Here is a 17852-nt window from a genome sequence, read left to right as displayed (position 1 = left end):
TTCATCATTTTGGATACTGCCAAAAAAAGGTCCCATAAATAATTCAGTTTCTGTTTGCATTCCCCCCCTCTCTCTCGCTCGTGCTTTAAGCGACTCGGCCTGCCACGTGCGCGCGCGCCTGCCACGTGCGCGCGCGCACGGGACGCGTGAACCACGGGGCACATGAACCGCGTAACGCGGCAGCGAGTTGCGCAACCCGCTCGGGTTCCTCAGAGGCTGCGGAAATGGCGCCAGCCGCGCATGAGTCACGGGCAACAGCGGCGGTGATGGGTCCGTGTAAGTAAATAAATAAACAATGCGTACAATCTGAGCCCCCCCCCCCCAGGCCACATGGGAGGGTCCTGCCGTCGAACCGCTCCGCCCGGGACTGCCCAATCGTCGCTCGGGGTGGGGTGTGGGGGGGGGGGGTTCACGCGTGGCATGAGATGGAGGGGCCGCCCGGGTCGGAGGGACCGATAACGCCGCGGCACGGAATCAAATGCCCGCAAGCATCAGCATCTGTCCACCCAAACGCGTAAACAGGGTGGGGGAGGCTTCGCATACGACCGGCCTGTTCGGAATCCACCCCGGCGTTTTGGCCAATTTAAAACCGCCGTCGTCTTCGGCGCGCCGGTGCCGAGAGGTTAACTACCTGGCCAGGTTTACATGGAAGCCGTGGGTTCGATCCCGACCCTGACGCCTGATTATTTTCAGTTTGCGTGTCTCTCTCCCCTTGTTCGCATGGATTCTTCTCCGAGTCCTGCGGTTTTTCCCTCCACGTTTAGAAAATGCATTGAGATTATTTTGCCGCGATACATTTCCACGTGATAAGCCACTTCGTTGAGCTATCATTTGTGGCCAGATCGCTTCTAAAAAAGATAGCTATATAGCTCAATGGGCCTTTCCTGGCAAAATACAAAAAAAATGGTTTCGTTTAAGTTTAGTTTCTATGTTTTCGAGCAGCTTGCCCGTTAAATGATCCTCATGGCGGTATCCATGGTTACCAAATAATACAAACTGGCCGAGGCAATTAAATATTTTATTTCTGGGACACTATTTTTTCCAGGGGTGTTACTTAACTCCGCGACTGGGGTACCAATCAATCCGAAATCAGTGCCACACTCCGCGATGTCGAAACGTAGCGAGGACGATTGCGCCGAGACCCTGAACGCTCGCGTACGCACCGTGGCGGTGCATCGTGTACAGCTCGTCGAGATGAGTCGATTGCCGCATCGCCGACCATCAACAGACTCAAAATGACTGCATCACGGACATTATGCGAGAGCCGGGGTGATATGGTACCCCGGGGTTCCGCCAGGTTTATTTTAGGCGGTGGGCAATTTGCGCTGCCCCGTTTGCATCATAAACGAGATGTGAAAATAAGGTACGCGATTTTTTTGAGTCACCACTCTATGATGTTGCTTTGTTATATATACCGCTGTGCTGATGAAATACACACAATTAAAGCCACCGCTAATGACAGACAGCCCCTGCTGTTTCTCAACCTCAGTGTGGTAATTTGAAACATGCACTGTGCATCAGAAGAGAGAGGCACGCTTGTAATGTAATGCACATTTCCATTTACGAAACGAAATATCCGAGCTAAAAAAAACATCTCTCAAGCGCAGTGCCGTCTCATCGTGCCGGGGACATTAAATTCATTTATTGGTCTGGCTTGAAGTAGTTGAATTCGTGGTGGTTGTTCGTCCTCGAGTTGGTTTCGGCATCGCCTTGATCCACGTGACTGGGGCCAGCGATCTGAAAATCTCAGCCCGAGCTCGTTAAACGGCAAGATTAAGATAAACTAAACTTTATTTAAGCCAACAAAGTTGGCTTACCACGTGGACATTTGTAGCAGCCAAATACTCTAAACGCACGTTGATTCTAAATGTGAAGGGAAAAACCGGAGGACCCAGAGAAAAATCCACGTGACCACGAGGACCACACGCAAACTCCAAATTACACAGGCGTCAGGGTCGGGATCGAACCCACGACCTCTCGCCACCACCCCAAGCAACATCAACTCAAGTGTGATCATTGCGGGTCATTAGTGACAGGCGTGCATAGCTCCGGCAATGAGCGGGGAGCTGTCATCTTACATACACAGACAGACAGGCCTTGTAGCTAAATGCTACGCTGCTCTAGCGTGGCCAGGGTGAGCTACTCCACCCATCACCACTAGACGTCCTTGACCAGGGTCGTAATGAGTAGCGTACCCCGCGGTTATGGCCGGACTTTACGCGGTAGAGTGGCAATAATCGGCATATTTGTCCAGGGCCCAAAACTCCAGAGGGGCCGAAGAAAAAACGATATTTTTAAATTTTTATTTTAATGTGAGCAATGTAATTAATCCTATCTTCATTAATTTATGTTTTATGAGGTTGTTTTCATGTCACCCAACAACAATGTTCTCCAAATGACAAACATTAACCCTGCCGAGTTGAAGCGAGGGAGGGGGTGTCTTTTATGTTCTGGTGTCCCGGGGGGCGGTGATACCAAAATCCGACTCTGCCAGAGGTGTAGTACAGCAATTGCCAAATTAAAATACAACTGCAACAAACAAAAAAAAATGCATCCCTACAAAATAAATGGAACGCTCCGCATCTCTGCCGCAGGGCGTACATGTGCAGCCATTGATTATGGAGCGTTCCAAAATTTTCTGGAACATTTTTTCTTATCGTTTTTTCTTCTTCTCCAAACCTTTCAGCTCCTCCGTCCTCCTTCCGCCACCCACCCACCCACCCTTCATCCCGGCCCCTTAAGCCACGCTCCCCTGCTTTCAGATCACCAGGCCGCTCACGTGCGTCAGCGACAACGACACGGCAGTCACCTGCGCCCGCATTAATCCGTGATAAGCGCAGCGGGGTCTGTAGTAATTAAGCTCAGGCGGCGATACGGCACCCCTCGCATTTTTCAGCGGTAGAGTAACATATGATGCTCCCATATGGCCTCCCGGTTACGGATTGGCGCTAGAGGGATTCTGATGGTGGGCCCTGGCACCATCATCGTAAAAATCTTCCTTAAAAAAAATACCCTGAAGCAGAAGATTAGTGCTGGATGCAGTCACATTGACAAATGTGATTTGGAAATGTGATAATTACCTGCGTGTATCGATAGTTTCACGTGCCATTCTGTTGAGGGGTTTGTGTTATCTTGGCGTGGCCTTGGACCGTTTTGTTGTTTTTGCTGCCTTGCCCAATCTTGATAAATCTGACTTTTAGAATAGATGTATTTATTTATTATTTGTATTTAGTGACTTCGTTACCACTGTCTCTATTTTGCACTCCTCCGTCATTTCTTGGATTGCTTGCCGTTGTAACTTGCTGGCCCGCCTGTGAAAAAAGAGCTTCACGGCTCATTAGATTCCTCGCCCTGCACTCTAAATCAAGATTCCGATTCTGAAACTTCCCTCTGGCCCCACCCACAACGCCTCTCCCTTCATGCGAGAGGAGCTGGACCCTGCTCCCGATCGTTTCTCATGCACACAGTGGTTCCACGGCCTGCGAGTGTACCAACACCACTCGTTGGGTTGACGCCGGTACGTTGACGTATGTGCACAGCCCTTCGGTCAATCCACCGCTGGATGAGGGCCTCCTCCCGTGACGATTCGTCAAATTGCGAGGTGGGTAAAACGATGTATGTTCCTCGAGGATGACCAATGTGCATTCATAGGGTCGGTTTAGTTTCACCCGTAAAGTGTATAATCATCAGTATCAGCCTTGATCCATCCACTGCTGGATGAAGGCCTCACCGAGACGGCACCATCCCTCGGAGGAGGGAATATGAACCGAGAAGTGCAAATGAGAAGCGGCAAAGCCTCACTGAAAACGTTTACAAGGAGGGTCCTGAATGAGGATGTTTTTTTTTTGTTTGTTTACCAATTATATTGACGTTAAGCCTCTGCAATGAAGGCAGAGTACACAAATACAACTCACGTGCACGTGGGGGTAACACTCAAAAGCTCCAGACGCATAGATTCGGCCCACAAGGCATACCCAATGGAGTCCATAATAGAGGGTTTTTTTTGGGTTAGATCGCGTAAATATGAATTTGTCGTTAAACCCGCCACCACCCGACACAGCCAATTAGTAAGGTTTGTCATGTAAACAGAACGTGCCAATTCGTTACTAGTCCAGCACACTGGCGTGTTGGTGTGTTGGAGAGTCAATATGCTGGGGGAATGAGTCCATTGCTGTACTGCCATCTTCTGGCCGTCTCACGGTTTACACCCCCCCCCCACCTACAACACCTGGGATGCACCAATGGTCACCCAATCCCAAAGCGGACCCGTACAAGTACAGCCCAATGGTCTTCATCTGCACTGCCCTCTGCTGACTAGCACGTCGCGCAGATCCTGGACTCAGCATGCGGGATGCTCATCCGTCCAAGCTCCCGAGATCCCACGCACGCTGCGGGCAAGACTCAAGGTGATTTTGTCACAGCCCTGCACGCCAATTCCCATGAGCATGCGACAATAGCGAGCGTTCTCCACGCACGGTTAACACATCGGTCGTTGGGAATTCACCACCGGAGCGTTATTCTTGTCAAACAAAATTGGCACATTCATCGGGCTGCATTGCGCATATGCTGGCGCATCCAAGGTGATCTATTCATCGTAAACGCGTGCGGTTTATTCTCCCACGTTTCTAAGAGCAATGTTGCGCAATCGGTGTGTTTCAATCCGCTTCTCCGTGAAGGTTGTGTCACTCATTAAGGTCACGAGTTCCTATGATCACTGTTACATTGCTTTTATGGCTTTATTTTGGTGATTTCGAAAACGTTTTTTGGTTTGGCCATGTTTGTTTGTTGTAGTAGTGCGGCGTTGATGGCTTTAATCTAAGTGTCTTGTGGTTGTTGTTGTTGTTTGGCTTGCATCCCACTGGGATTTTTGCACACAGCGTTGGTGTACGGTGCTTTTTCGGGAAGATTTTTGCAGTTTTTTTCCTGGATTTTTCTGTTTGATCAAGAGTCACTTTAATATGTTTTCTTGTTCATGTTTTTGTTTGTTGCGGTTGCACCCGATTCAAGAGCCGAATGGCTCACAGGGCTATACCAAATAAATGAAACTGAAAACTGAAACTGAAACGAGGGTTTTTTTTTGGGGGGGGGAGGGCGGCGTCAAAGCTAGGGGCATTCACGTCACGGGCCTCCTGTCAGACTCTTTGAATCCGCGATCACACGCTGAACATTGACCACCAGAAAACGTGGCTAGGGCGTGCAGATCAATGCGGTGGCCTTCAGTGTCACTCTCGAAAGGGGGCCCTCATTAGCCCCCCCCCCCCAACCACCGGCACTGACAGCAGCAAACCTCTGCAAATGTCGAAAGGTCTCTCTCGGGTGGTAAACAAAGCGATCATTGCCAAAATGTGTATCGACTACAATTGTCAGGTGCTGTGTGGAGATGCGTAGTGGGATACAGAGCAAACTCCCCGAGGACACACACAAGTTTTTTTTTTAGTCCATCACTCAAACTTAATTTACTGATCGTCCCAGCTGCATAGCCAAGCAAGGATCCAACGAGACAATGAAAGGGTCCATCGAGACAATGAGAGGATCCATCGAGACAATAAGAGGGTCCATCGAGACAATGAGAAGGTCCATCGAGACAACGAGAGGGTCCATCGAGACAATGAGAGGGTCCATCGAGACAATGAGAGGATCCATCGAGACAATGAGAGGGTCCATCGAGACAATGAGAGGGTCCATCGAGACAATGAGAGGGTCCATCGAGACAATGAGAGGGTCCATCGAGACAATGAGAGGGTCCATCGAGACAATGAGAGGGTCCATCGAGACAATGAGAGGGTCCATCGAGACAATGAGAGGGTCCTCGAGACAATGAGAGGGTCCATCGAGACAATGAGAGGGTCATCGAGACAATGAGAGGGTCCATCGAGATAATGAGAGGGTCCATCGAGACAATGAGAGGGTCCATCGAGATAATGAGAGGGTCATCGAGACAATGAGAGGGTCCTCGAGACAATGAGAGGGTCCATCGAGACAATGAGAGGGTCCCATTGGACCCTCTCATTGTCTCGATGGACCCTCTCAATGGGACCCTCTCAGGGTGCGCCGTTACTGTGATTACCGTAGGATGTGAACATGCCCTGTTTGCCTCTTTGTTTATAAAGGGCAAACAGTGATTACATCTGTCGGGGCAAGCGCAGTCACGACACATGACTCACACTCGCTAATGTGCGCAATCCCCACACCAGCCCCCCGGCATTAACAATATTAAGGTATATTTAATATTATTCATAAAAAGAGTTACAAACAACAGACGCAGACTAAACAGATGTATTTCCCGTGGGGTGCTGATCGTTTGTGAACAAAATGAGAGTCCTATTTATAATTTAAGTGCATAGTCATCCTTCGCGAAATACAAAGTACTCTGCAGCCCCTTGAATTGTTTAATAATTGTATTTATTGTCGCCTGCTACCCAATTCTGTTCTAATTTGTTATTGACGTCATGTCGTGAGAGAAATCATCTATCCGGAGCTCGTGCAGAGCGGTGTATTACCTATCATGGGGCCTTATTTGCCACTGTCAAAGTATAACAAACGAAAATAGGTTTTACCCTTTCTGGAACTAAAACAGGTGTTAAGATGTTCAAGCACCATGTAGATATATGTTGCAAGGGATTAAGTCCGCATAAAGCACACCTCCTTGTGGTGAATATGCAAGCAAACATCGCCTCTGATAATAAATTCATTGCCTTTGAAACGGATCGGCGTCCACCAGAGACATCCTTCTTACCTAGTCTCACCACCAGTGTCAGACCAGACAACGACTCCAAAAGGCGAACAGCACAAAGACAATGCCACACGTGTCAGAGCATTCAAAGCTCGGAATGAGCAGCTATAGCATGGGGCCTTTTTTTGCCAGTATCAAAGTATGAAAACTAATAATAAGCTTTACCACCTGGTGTTTTATTGCCTATTTAAAATGTTCATTCATTGCCTCTTTTAAAAAAGATATGAGACTCCACTTTTCCACCAACTCTGCTGTGAGACAAACGTTCGATTCATCACAGGCAAATACATTCGCATAGTTTTAGTTTAATCCTGAGGGCTGGATTCTTTTTTTACTTAAGTTTAAATGTCAAGAAATGTGTAGGAGTGTGTTATTTTAACTGTCGCAGTGATACCATACGAAGCTGTTTGGATTTATTTCGTCTGCTTCTTGCACCCTTGCATCCATATCCCACAGGGCGCCCGAGTAAGGCAGAGGTTTATGGTTATCTCACCGGTTTTATATGAGGAACATTAAGTCAATATTAAAAACAGTAAACATGAAGCCATCTTTGAGAGGTCTGAATAGGAATTGCCTCATTTCGTGACACCCCTCCGACAGCGCTGTTGAAATAGGAAACCACAACCCCAAAAACCAAAAGATATGATTATTGGGCGCCGCGGTGGCTAGGAGATGTTAACTCCCTCGCCTGATATGCAGGAGGTCGTGGGTTCGATCCCGACCCTGACGCCTGCGTGTCTCTCTCCCCGTGGCTGTGTGGATTTTACTCCGGGTCCTCCGGTTTTCCCCTCCACATTTAGAATCAATGCACATTTCGGAGTAATTTGGCTGCTGTAAATTTCCACGTGATGATGATGATGAGCTACTTTGTCCAGCCAACAATTGTGGCCAGGTCGCGATTACACACTCAGCGGGCGGAGCGGTGGCGCAGCGGTTAAAACGCTGTGCTGTGAGCCCGGCCACGGACAACGACCGTCAGTGGTGATTGATATCGACTCCGGCCCTGGGCCTCCTACGCCACCTTCACCAAGCTGCATGTGACCAGCGTGGTGAAGTATAGCCAAACAACCTCCGTGGTCAACTTGTAGGCTTGTCGCCTCCGAGCTACAATAAACCGAGACGTATCATTCGAATAAAAAAATAAAGACAACTCAATACATTCGTCCGTAACATTCCGTACCATAAATGTAACAGAATATATCATAGGCGACATTTGGGGCAAAATCCCTGCTGTAATTACGCACCGTAACATAACTTTCGACCACGTCGGCCTCATGAGCGCGCACGCGAGAGCGTGTTTTAAGGTCTACGCGTGCCTCACGCCCTATCTTATCTATCCACAGAGCACATTTGTATCGGTGAATGACACTGATGAAGTGCAGGCGCATGTGCGCGTGCAATGCGGGGGACGGGGGGGGGGAAAGAAATTCGGGAGAGAACGAAATCCGCTTCACGGATCGCGAGGCCGGAGAGGTCAAGTCCACGGGATGACTGAGGACGCGCCGGGTACCTGTTCAGGTCGAGTAATATCCTGGGTCTGGGATCACAGCCACCCCCCTGCACGTGGTCGAGCTCAATTCTCCCTCCCCCCCTCCCCCCGCGACTTTGGAAACAGTGAATTACAACAGCATCGATCGTCCCGTTGGTGACGTGGTCACCGCATGTGGTTGCAGCGGCCTGCGACTCGAACAACAAGGCCAGAGCTGCCGCTGCTGCGTTTTGCCACGAGGAGTATTGAAACAAATACCCGACGGATTTTTGTGTTTAGTATTGCTGTCCTTCCACCGCACACCTCTGATAATCACGGTTAGCTACATACGGTGCGAAAGAAGTTCAACATACATGCATACAAAGGCACACCTCGTCACCTTTGTCAATGTATACACGCGCGATACGAGGCCATCATCACCACCACCGTCATCATCATCAGCAGCCACGGTCAAATCCACTGCTGGATGAACGCCTCCTTTGCAAGTCGTTTCCATCTTTCGCGGTCCTGCGATGAAAGAATTTATCGAGCACATGCCCAAGAACCGCACCGTACGTCTCGTTTGTCCTGTCCATCTCATCTGCCCCGTCTGTATCGTCTCTCTCGTCGTCTGTTTGGTCTTTCCTGTTTTGTTTTGCTCACTCGGTCCAACCATTTGCCTAAATTTAACACGATGCAGAACACAATCAATTGCTAATGCATGAAATGTATTGCTTTTGCGAATGCGCCACCTGGAATTCCACCTATCTATATCAGATCTCGACAACCGAAAGAGGGTTGAGCCTGAACAGTGAATGCTTGGATGGGTGTCCACCATGCAACCTATTAATGGGTACATGCCATTGGCCCTGTGCCACAGTGCAATGCCATGAGTGAGAGCCTGACTTACCTTGCTAAGCCCAAGGGATTTAAACACTTCTCAGCCTAAGCCCTCTCTCTCTCACTCGGCCGACTTGGCAGCGATATCTCAGCACTCGGTCCAGGATGGCCCAAAATGGCCCAAAAAACCACTCGGACCTCCACGTGCAGCTCAGGGGGTTACCTCCAGCTCATGGGCATCATCTCTAATGACTTGGATAGATCTGATGCAGCCCACTGCTTGTGTGGGGTAGAGATGGGGGGCAGTGAACTTCCTAGGGTCTGGGTGGTAGTGGTGGTGGTAGTATTGGGATCCTCAATAAGGTGCTTATTCGGGATGTTTGGATATTCAGTTGGAGGATCCTTGTGAAAGACCCAACGCAGGAGATCCTTGGGTTTGATCTTCCACGAAGTTCATGGTTCACCCTAAACCGCATCCGCACACACCATGGCATACGACATATACCGACGCAACGCTCGATCCACAAATGTGAAAAACACGTCACGGCGACACACTCCGCCGCTCCTCACGTGGTTATCTGGCTTGACCACCCGAATGTGAAATTGTAAGATATTGCTCTGCATCTACCGTACGACAGAAGAAGAAGAAGGGTGGACAACGAGGAAGAGAAGCGAGCGAGCGAGGGAGAGCAGGGAGGGACTCACCAGTCGGTCTGCTGGTCGTCGATCACGAGCAGCACCTTGGACTTGCGCCCGGCACTGCCGGAGACGCTGCCGGCCGTCTGCTCCACCAGTCCCGCCGCTGCCGCCGTCGTCTGCCGCACGGCGTTGGACAGGGAGCTGAGGAATCCGCTGGCGCCGCTGGTGATGCCACCGCCCGTGCTGCCCCCGCCCGCCTTCGCCTCGCCGCCTGCATGCGGGCAGCCCATCACGGACACGCGCGCGTGGTCCATGTACATGCACAACGAATACGACAAGAGGTCGTGCACATTACACACAAAGTGCTTGCCGCAAATGAACCACAATACCTTGCCGATCTCGTTAAGGATAACAAACCACAACGCGAACTCGCAGCGGCTATTGGCTGGCCATCGAACAAAGATGGTCACTGCATCGCGCAGAACTTTGAGATGCGCCTCTGCGGCCGTCTGGAATGCTCTTCTTTCTTAATATTAGGAAGCCACTGGAGCAATGCACTTTTAAATGTAGATTGACAACTCATTTCTTTAGAACTGATTTCTCTGTATAGTTTGTTGTCATTCCCCCGCACCTCCGATTAGCGCCAGTGCCGGATTATCCTCGTAGCAAAAGTAGCAAATGCTATGGGCCCCGCACTTTCAAGGGCCCCACGCTAAATGCTTTAAAGCTATCAATTTTGGTTCAGTGATTCTGCACTTGCTCTATTACTATAGTACTATACTGCCTTCAACTTGTTATGAACGACCGGGTGTTTAATGTTAGTGATGTGTCGTATTATCTGGCTGTAGAGCAAAATGAAAAATACAATTACTTTACTATGCAAGTAAAAAACGTGTGTTTCAATATTGTTGTGGGTTTATTAATTTTAGGGCCCCTTTACAACATATTCTACAGGCCCCGCACGAGCTTAATCCGGCACTGATTAGCGTGGTTGGCTACATACAGTCATGGGACACCGCCGCAAAGGCACCGACATGGACGCGCCGCCACAGAAACATTTCCACAGCTGCCATCGTGACAATTTCAATTCCAGCACTCAAGTGCCGCTGTTGGCTCCATCTCTGCAATCTCCTCCGATCCTCAGTTTTTTTTCATTGAAATACAGGCGTGTGCCTTGCGTCCGGCAATCACAGGATGCCATACTCGTTGGTTGAGCGAGATTAAGGAAATAAATCGATAAAATAGTGTTCAGCCCCTTGTCGATCCACTGCTGGATGAAGGCCGTCCAGCGTTGTGTTTATTGATCATCACTGGGCTGCAATAAGCTGGTCCACGCGGAGGGGGACCCAGGACAAGTTCCTATATCACTCGCCTTAAACTAGATGGCTGAGTGGGGTTGAGAAGGTCACGGTTAATAAACTAGAAACGTTAAAAGGAGGAATGCCTGGACCGGGAGGACTCGACACAAGCCTGGGCGTGGAATCACTAAAGGTCGATAATTACCTCCAGACAATGAACAGGAATTCAAGCAAAACAGTAGTCGAGCGAGTCAAAGAGTCCAAGGAGTTTCCCCCAGCACCCCCCTGCCCCCCTGCCCCCCTGCCCGCCTTTCCACCTGCCCACCTGTCCCCCTGCCCCCCTGCCCCCCTGCCCACCTGCCCACCTGTCCCCCTGCCCACCTGCCCCCAGATTGAACCGGGGCTCCATTGTAAACGTGCTGTTATACGATAAAAGCGGACATGAAATAACAGCGGACACTTCGAAGTGGACGTGCCTTTGTCCATATATGGGACTAGGACGTCAAAGGGGGCTTGTGACAGAAATGGCTGTGTTAAAGTCAAAGTTTACCTATCAACAGAGGCATTTAGTATATGGACGCTAAAGGCCTCCAACTACCCAACTATCGTACAGTAAACCGATTTGAAAAAACGAAGTCTATATTACATCAATATAATAAATGTACTTAATATATTCTTCAATAAGCTGGGCTATTAATCACAAGGCAACTGGGTATACACTACACTATATGAAACGCCTTGCCTCTCATCGAGCTTAAAAGATACTCATTATATAGTGTAGTGTATACCCAGTTGCTTTGTGATTAATAGCCCAGCTTATTGAAGAATATATTAAGTATATTTATTATATTGATGTAATATATACTTAGTTTTTTCACATCGGTTTACTGTATGATAGTTGGGTAGTTGGAGGCCTTTAGCGTCCATATACTAAATGCCTCTGTTGATAGGTAAACTTTGACTTTACCATAGCTATTTCTGTCACAAGCTAATCCCTCAGCTATTTCAATGCTAAATTCTCGTGCTTTGATACTTAAACTCCTTTGTCAAGACGTTTCACGCCTCTCACCGAACTTCAAAGACGCTACGAATCTTAACAGCGCTCATTGAAGCACGGTCGTCCCGACAGTTCTGTTCTTTCACCTGATGAAGGCTACTTGTGTTGTGGCCGAAACGTCGTGAGAATTTTATTGTCTTATTTTATTTTATTATTTTATTCTCATTCTACGTGACTTTACCGAAAGAACCAAAAAAGATGTTTAGTGTCAGTCTGTCCTAACACTAGACGAGACTACTATGTTGATTCGCTACGTCAAAAAAAAGTGTGTTTATGCCTTTAAACAAGAGTTTTTACAATGTCCGATTTCATAATTTACATATTTAAAATTCCACGGGCAAATCAGTGAGCAGAATCATAGTATGTAATTACTGCAAATGCTTATATCCTGGATCGAGATGGTAACGTCATAGTCAAGTGGCATGCCCCCTCATTCCCCTTTCTCTGATTGGCTAAGCGCCACTTTTATTTCAGCCCGCTTTCACCATAGTACACAGCGCTGCGGTCACGCCAGCGGCAGGCAGTTGCTTCAGGAGTCATAACGGAAATGACATCAGTTTTACACGAAGCCTTTCACTACCAATACTAACCTCCTTGCGCTAGTTTATAAATCTCTCCGCGGCTTTGCCCCAACGTACGTCCCCTCCCAATGTCTCCCACTCCTCACCGTTCCCCCCTCAACTTGTGCACAATCACCGTTTCCGCTCCTTTCCCCTACTCGCCCCCTTGCAATGGAACAACCTTCCCCTCCACATTCAGCGAGAAGCATCTCCCTCTCTCGTTTCCGCTCCTCCCTCAGGACCCCACCTCTTCTCCCTGGCCCATCCTTCCCTCCATCCCGAGGTACCCCAGTAATTCCCGCTTTGGATAAAGGCGCAATATAAATATAAGATAACATAATAAAGGTGTTTTTTTTCTGGTTTAGATTGTGCAAGGATTATCCATAATTCTGGCTGTCGCCTGATGAGCCTGATTGTAATTACCGGCGAAACATCGTAATCGAATTTAAAATGTGGGTTTACTTTCCAACACACCGGTGTGCTGAAGTCGTAACTAATTGACATGTTTTGTTTACTTGATAAACCTTACTAATTGCCTGTGTCGAGTGGTGGCGCGTTTAATGACATTCATATTTACGCGATATAATCCAAACAAAAACTCTTATGGAAATGACATCACCTCGGGAGAAGCCGTTCCATTCGCTTTCGCCCCCCTCTTATTGCCATTTGAAAAATATATATGTTCACTGTGCTTGTACGAAGATAAGAAAAAAACATAAAAGAATCCCATGCCAGCATCAGTTAATCTGGATGACTTCAGACATGAAATAATGTTCATTTGCGTGCAAAACCAGATTTGGGGACGCGGGGAAACTTAAAATCCTTCAAAGCAATAAGACCTTTGCTGAAATCAGATTCGCTCGTGGAACTTTCTGCTCTCTTGCCGTGGTGTGTCGGGGAAAAGTGTTGTCTCTGCCAGAGCGTGCTCGGGACAATCTTCCTCTACACTATTAAATGCTACATGGCGTGCGTAGCAGCTTGTACAGCCGCTCATTTAGTGGCCTGGGATGGGAATTCGTGCATGCCTGTGCATGTAATTGTCCCGGCTGAGTTAACACCTCTGCAAAGAAGACTACCCCCTCCCTTGAGCCGAGAAGATATTGACGCATTGCTGCAGAAGCTGAGGCGCTCAACAATGGGACATTACGGGGGACACGTAGCAAGTCTATTACTCCACTTTGCACCAGAATATTATTCATCGCTATGACTTCGCAAGTCCTATGGTGATCGTCGAGGAGAGATGGAGGTAGCAGAGCGAGGGTGACACCGGCCAGCGGCCAGCCAAGAACCAGCACGCAGGTGGCTCCAGACTTTCTCCGGTTGTTCGTCTGCCAGACAGGAGCGGCAGTGGCGTCTGGTGGCACCTCGAGCGAATGATCGGCCCTCCTTCTTGGGGATCGCTCAACACTGGCGAGTTCTATATCGTGCGGCCGACGAAAGTTACAGACCGTAGGCCACATGGAATGTTTCTCTCACTCGTGGATACCGGGAGGAGCGTAGGGCAGAGGACGTCTCCCACTGCGCGTGACCTCAGCAGATGTGTAAGATGGATATCACTGCCATAAGTGAGACCTGGCTCACAGATAGGGGACAGCTGACTGATATCGGCTGAGGCTACACCTGCACAGGAGAATCGTCCCCACGGTGTGGGATTTTTCCCTTCGTGGTAACATCGTTGACATGTTGGTTGATATCCTGGTGGGCTTCGATGAACAATCTCATGTCCTGTTGAGTAGCTGTCAGCGGCAATGGTTTTGTAACCAAGATCAGCGCCTATGTCACTACTCTATATTCTCCTACAGAGCTGAAAGAACACCTTTACAGTGATCTAAGCAGCTCGATTTTCTCAGAACCCAGCAGGCACAAGAATGTTATTTTTGGCGACTTCAATACTCGTGTTCGAAAGGATCACCAGATGTGGCCTGGTGTCATCCAGCCATACACACGATTGTACTGGCAATGGCATTCTTCTACTTTCCCTCTGCACCAGCTGGAAATCACCAACGCTCCTACACCATTAGCCAGACGTATACAAGACCTCTTGGCTACATCCTAGGTCTAAGCACTGGTGGCTCTTAAGACGACGTCACTCATTGTGCGTCAGAGAGACACTGGTGACATCCGCATCACCAAGGCGATGTGTGGGGCAGATTGTCGAACAGACGATCGTTTGATTGACTGAAGGATGGCTGTCACTATCACATCGTAAGCGGCGTAATCGACGCCAAAAGGGGCTCAGTGAGCGGCGGAAATGCAACCTCGAGGCAGCCTGCAGTGAACATGGTGACTGACAAATCTCGAGTCCGACTGGGCTGACTTCAGGTTTCCAGTCGGCCGAGTTTCTGCTGCTGATCATCCTAGGCTGCAGCCCATGGCACCATTAAGATTGATCTGGCAAGGGCAATGGAGAAATCGAGGCTTTGCTTGCTGAGAAGGAAGCTCTCGAGAGCCGCTCCACGCGGAATCTTGGGCTGCGCCCCGTCCTTCACTGGCCAGACGTCTTGGAAGAGGTGGCAGAAAACCCACATCTTTGAATTGGTAATGCTCATTAATGCGTTAGAGCAAGTCTCATTTACATTTAACAACGTGCATATTGAATTCAAATTTCCTGCGGGAGGCATGGAACGCATACAATACAGCAAGGTCACAAAACCTAGAGAGTCGGGTCAAAAAAAAAACAGAGAAAGTTGACGTCATTTTGTACGTATTCCTGATCTCTGTCCCAAAGGGATTTTGAGTGAGGAGTGCACAATCTGTTAAGCGGCCCGCTCTCACCAGTCTGTCGAGGGGGTGAATAGCCCCCCCCCCCCCGCCATAACCCCTCCTTGCCTCCCTCCACCTTCACCGCGTCACCGCCAATGGCAATTGGCGACAACGAGCGTGGGGCTCTGCGCTTCGAGCGTGGGGCTTCCCGTGAGAGAAACCGCACCTAAAGCCGTGAAACGTGTTGGCAGCCCAGCGCTCAGCGAGGGGGCCCATACCATTTACTGATGCCCATTATTGGCGTTTTAGAAGATAGATGCCACCGATGTTGAGGTCTAAAATTTCAGGGCGAGTGGTCAAAACAATTAAAAAAAACCTAATGTGGTGCCAAGAACATGCCAGCGGGGGGGGGGGGGGGGGCTGCAGGCACGGAGATAAGAGGCTGCTGGCAACCGAGATGATTACAGCCACGAGTCCCCCATCTGTCAGTGAGAAAAAAAATAACCTACTCTGTAATTTTTTGTTTTGTTATTATTATTGTGGTAAGGTAAAAAGCATCATATCTCTATATTATTTGTTGACGAACTTAGCGCTGTGTGTGTATAAGATGCGGTGGGCATGCTGGCTGTCTTGCATGTGGGTGATTTTTTTTAATCTATGGGACCTTTTAGCCAGTATCCAAACTGATGAAAAATAAGAATAGGTTTTACCGTTTCTGGCAATACAACAGGAGGTGTTAAGATGTTCACACAACAAATAGATACCTGTTTTGCAAGGCATTAAGTCTGCATTAACCACACGTACTTGTGGCGAAATCCAAGTTTGAATTTTGAGAAAACGCAAACGAGCAGCATAAAATATGCCACAATGGGACGAAGAGACAATTTTATGGGCCCTCATTAAATTTTGACAGCAAGGCAAAGGCTGAGATCGGCACGAGCTGTGTCAGTTAATTGTCACCGATATATAAAACTCCGATTAGCAGGGTAGGCTACGATGTACAGTGCGAAATTATTTCAACATACATACAAACCTCGTGGCTAGCTCACTAGTTTTCAAAGGGAACGGCGCTTATTCTGTAGGGCACGTTGCCTGCCGTGAAAGTTCTTTCACCAGAATAATTCCACAAATACTTCCTCGGATTTTTAGTTTCATCTCGTCCCAATAAAGCCTCACGGCTATAATTTCGCAATGGGACCTGTGTCGTGCACCAGGGCATTGTAAACGGTCGCGTGCGAGCAGAGCTTTTGTTTCACGCAGGGGGTTGCCGCCACCTCCGCCCCACCTGCAACATTTACTCCGGACGGATCGATAGGCGACTGCAATCGATATACCCGGCACTGTCGTCGATGAAACCCGGCGTCGGCGGAGGATCTCATCTCACCTCCGGACGACTGGGACAGGCGGCGCTGCTCTCCTGGCTGCGGCGTGGCGGGCGACTGCGCCACGGGGGACACGGACGCCGCTGGGGGCGCCGCGCCGGAAGTGGCAGCCGCAGAGCCAGCCGGGCCCACTCCGGCCCCGGTGCCACCGCCGCTACCGCCACCGCCGCTCCCGCCACCGCCACCTGGCTGTGCCGGGCCCCCCGATGGCGACACGGAGGGAGGCGGTGCCTGTGCCGGGTCTGGCCTCTGCAGGTCCATCATGTAGCCGTTCGGCAGGTTGGCCATGAAATTGCTGTCAGAGAGGCGTCTTCTCAGGAAATTCATGGCTAAGCCTCTTTTTATTGCCTCTCGCTCTTCAAAGGAACCTCGAGATGTGTTTAGTCGAAGGGTGGTGAGAGAAATAAAAGGAAAAAGAAACGAAAATTATTTCTTCCAAGTATATTTTCAAAGGGACCAGCGCTGAATATTTAGGGCACGTCAACTATCGTAAAAGTTATTTCATCAGAATAATTCTACAAACTTTCCTCGGATTTTTGTTATGCCAATAAAGCGTTTTTTAAAATACAAAATATTTATTTATTTAGCGCATAGCGTTGCTCTTACATTCCAGCATTAAATTATAATAATTTGGACTTGCAGCAACTGTGAACGTCTGGCATATTTAAAGAACGGGGAGATTGTGCATCTGCGGGTTTTTGTTGTTGTTTTTGAGAGCAGTCTTCGCAGTCTCTTTGTCCACAATATCTAATTGTGGGGATAATTAACAGGAGAGACGAGGACAATTAGCAGGAGACGAAGATGTGTTGGCTGTGGGAACTTGAGCTCGATGTGTTGGCTGCCGATCGCTGTCACGGACATCTGCGCACAAAAACACGGATGGGGGGGGGGGAGGACATGCACTGAAAAATTTGGACAGCAAAAAAAACGCAATCGCAAATAATCTATGAGATTCGTTCGTCACAAGGTAATGTTGCGCACGCCGTTCTATTGCTAACCGTTACGATGATGAAGCACTTCAATCGGTGATTTGATTTCCAGGTAATCACACTCGGTCACAGCAAGACAATTTAAAATTACAATACAATTGTTAACGTTAAAATCTCCCTTCAATTTTCCGAGTCGGTTAAATCATCTTACTGGGTTAAAGTGCCTTCACTGATAATTCAATG

The 17852-nt window shown here is 48.8% G+C and overlaps 1 protein-coding gene across 3 annotated transcripts in view; it reads right to left on the bottom strand.

Moving 5' to 3' along the window:
• The window catches only part of LOC116942418 (synapsin-2-like), a 118078-nt gene that overhangs the window by 50115 nt on the left and 50111 nt on the right, over positions 1 to 17852 (bottom strand). For all 3 annotated transcript variants that reach the window (XM_032954319.2, XM_032954323.2, XM_032954321.2), the window contains exons 2-3: positions 16683 to 17541; positions 9747 to 9951 (exon numbers count right to left, since the gene is read on the bottom strand). In XM_032954319.2, the coding sequence (XP_032810210.1) occupies positions 9747 to 9951; positions 16683 to 17007 (530 nt within the window). In that variant the 5' untranslated portion in view covers positions 17008 to 17541. The remainder of the gene's footprint in view (positions 1 to 9746; positions 9952 to 16682; positions 17542 to 17852) is intronic.

This window comes from Petromyzon marinus, chromosome 14 (assembly GCF_048934315.1).
Source record: "Petromyzon marinus isolate PM22_M1 ecotype Great Lakes invasive population chromosome 14, UKy_Petmar_22M1.pri1.0, whole genome shotgun sequence".
In the NCBI taxonomy this organism is placed as follows: domain Eukaryota; kingdom Metazoa; phylum Chordata; class Hyperoartia; order Petromyzontiformes; family Petromyzontidae; genus Petromyzon; species Petromyzon marinus.
Note: the sequence above shows the minus strand (reverse complement) of the source record. Positions and strands in the feature narration are given on the sequence as shown.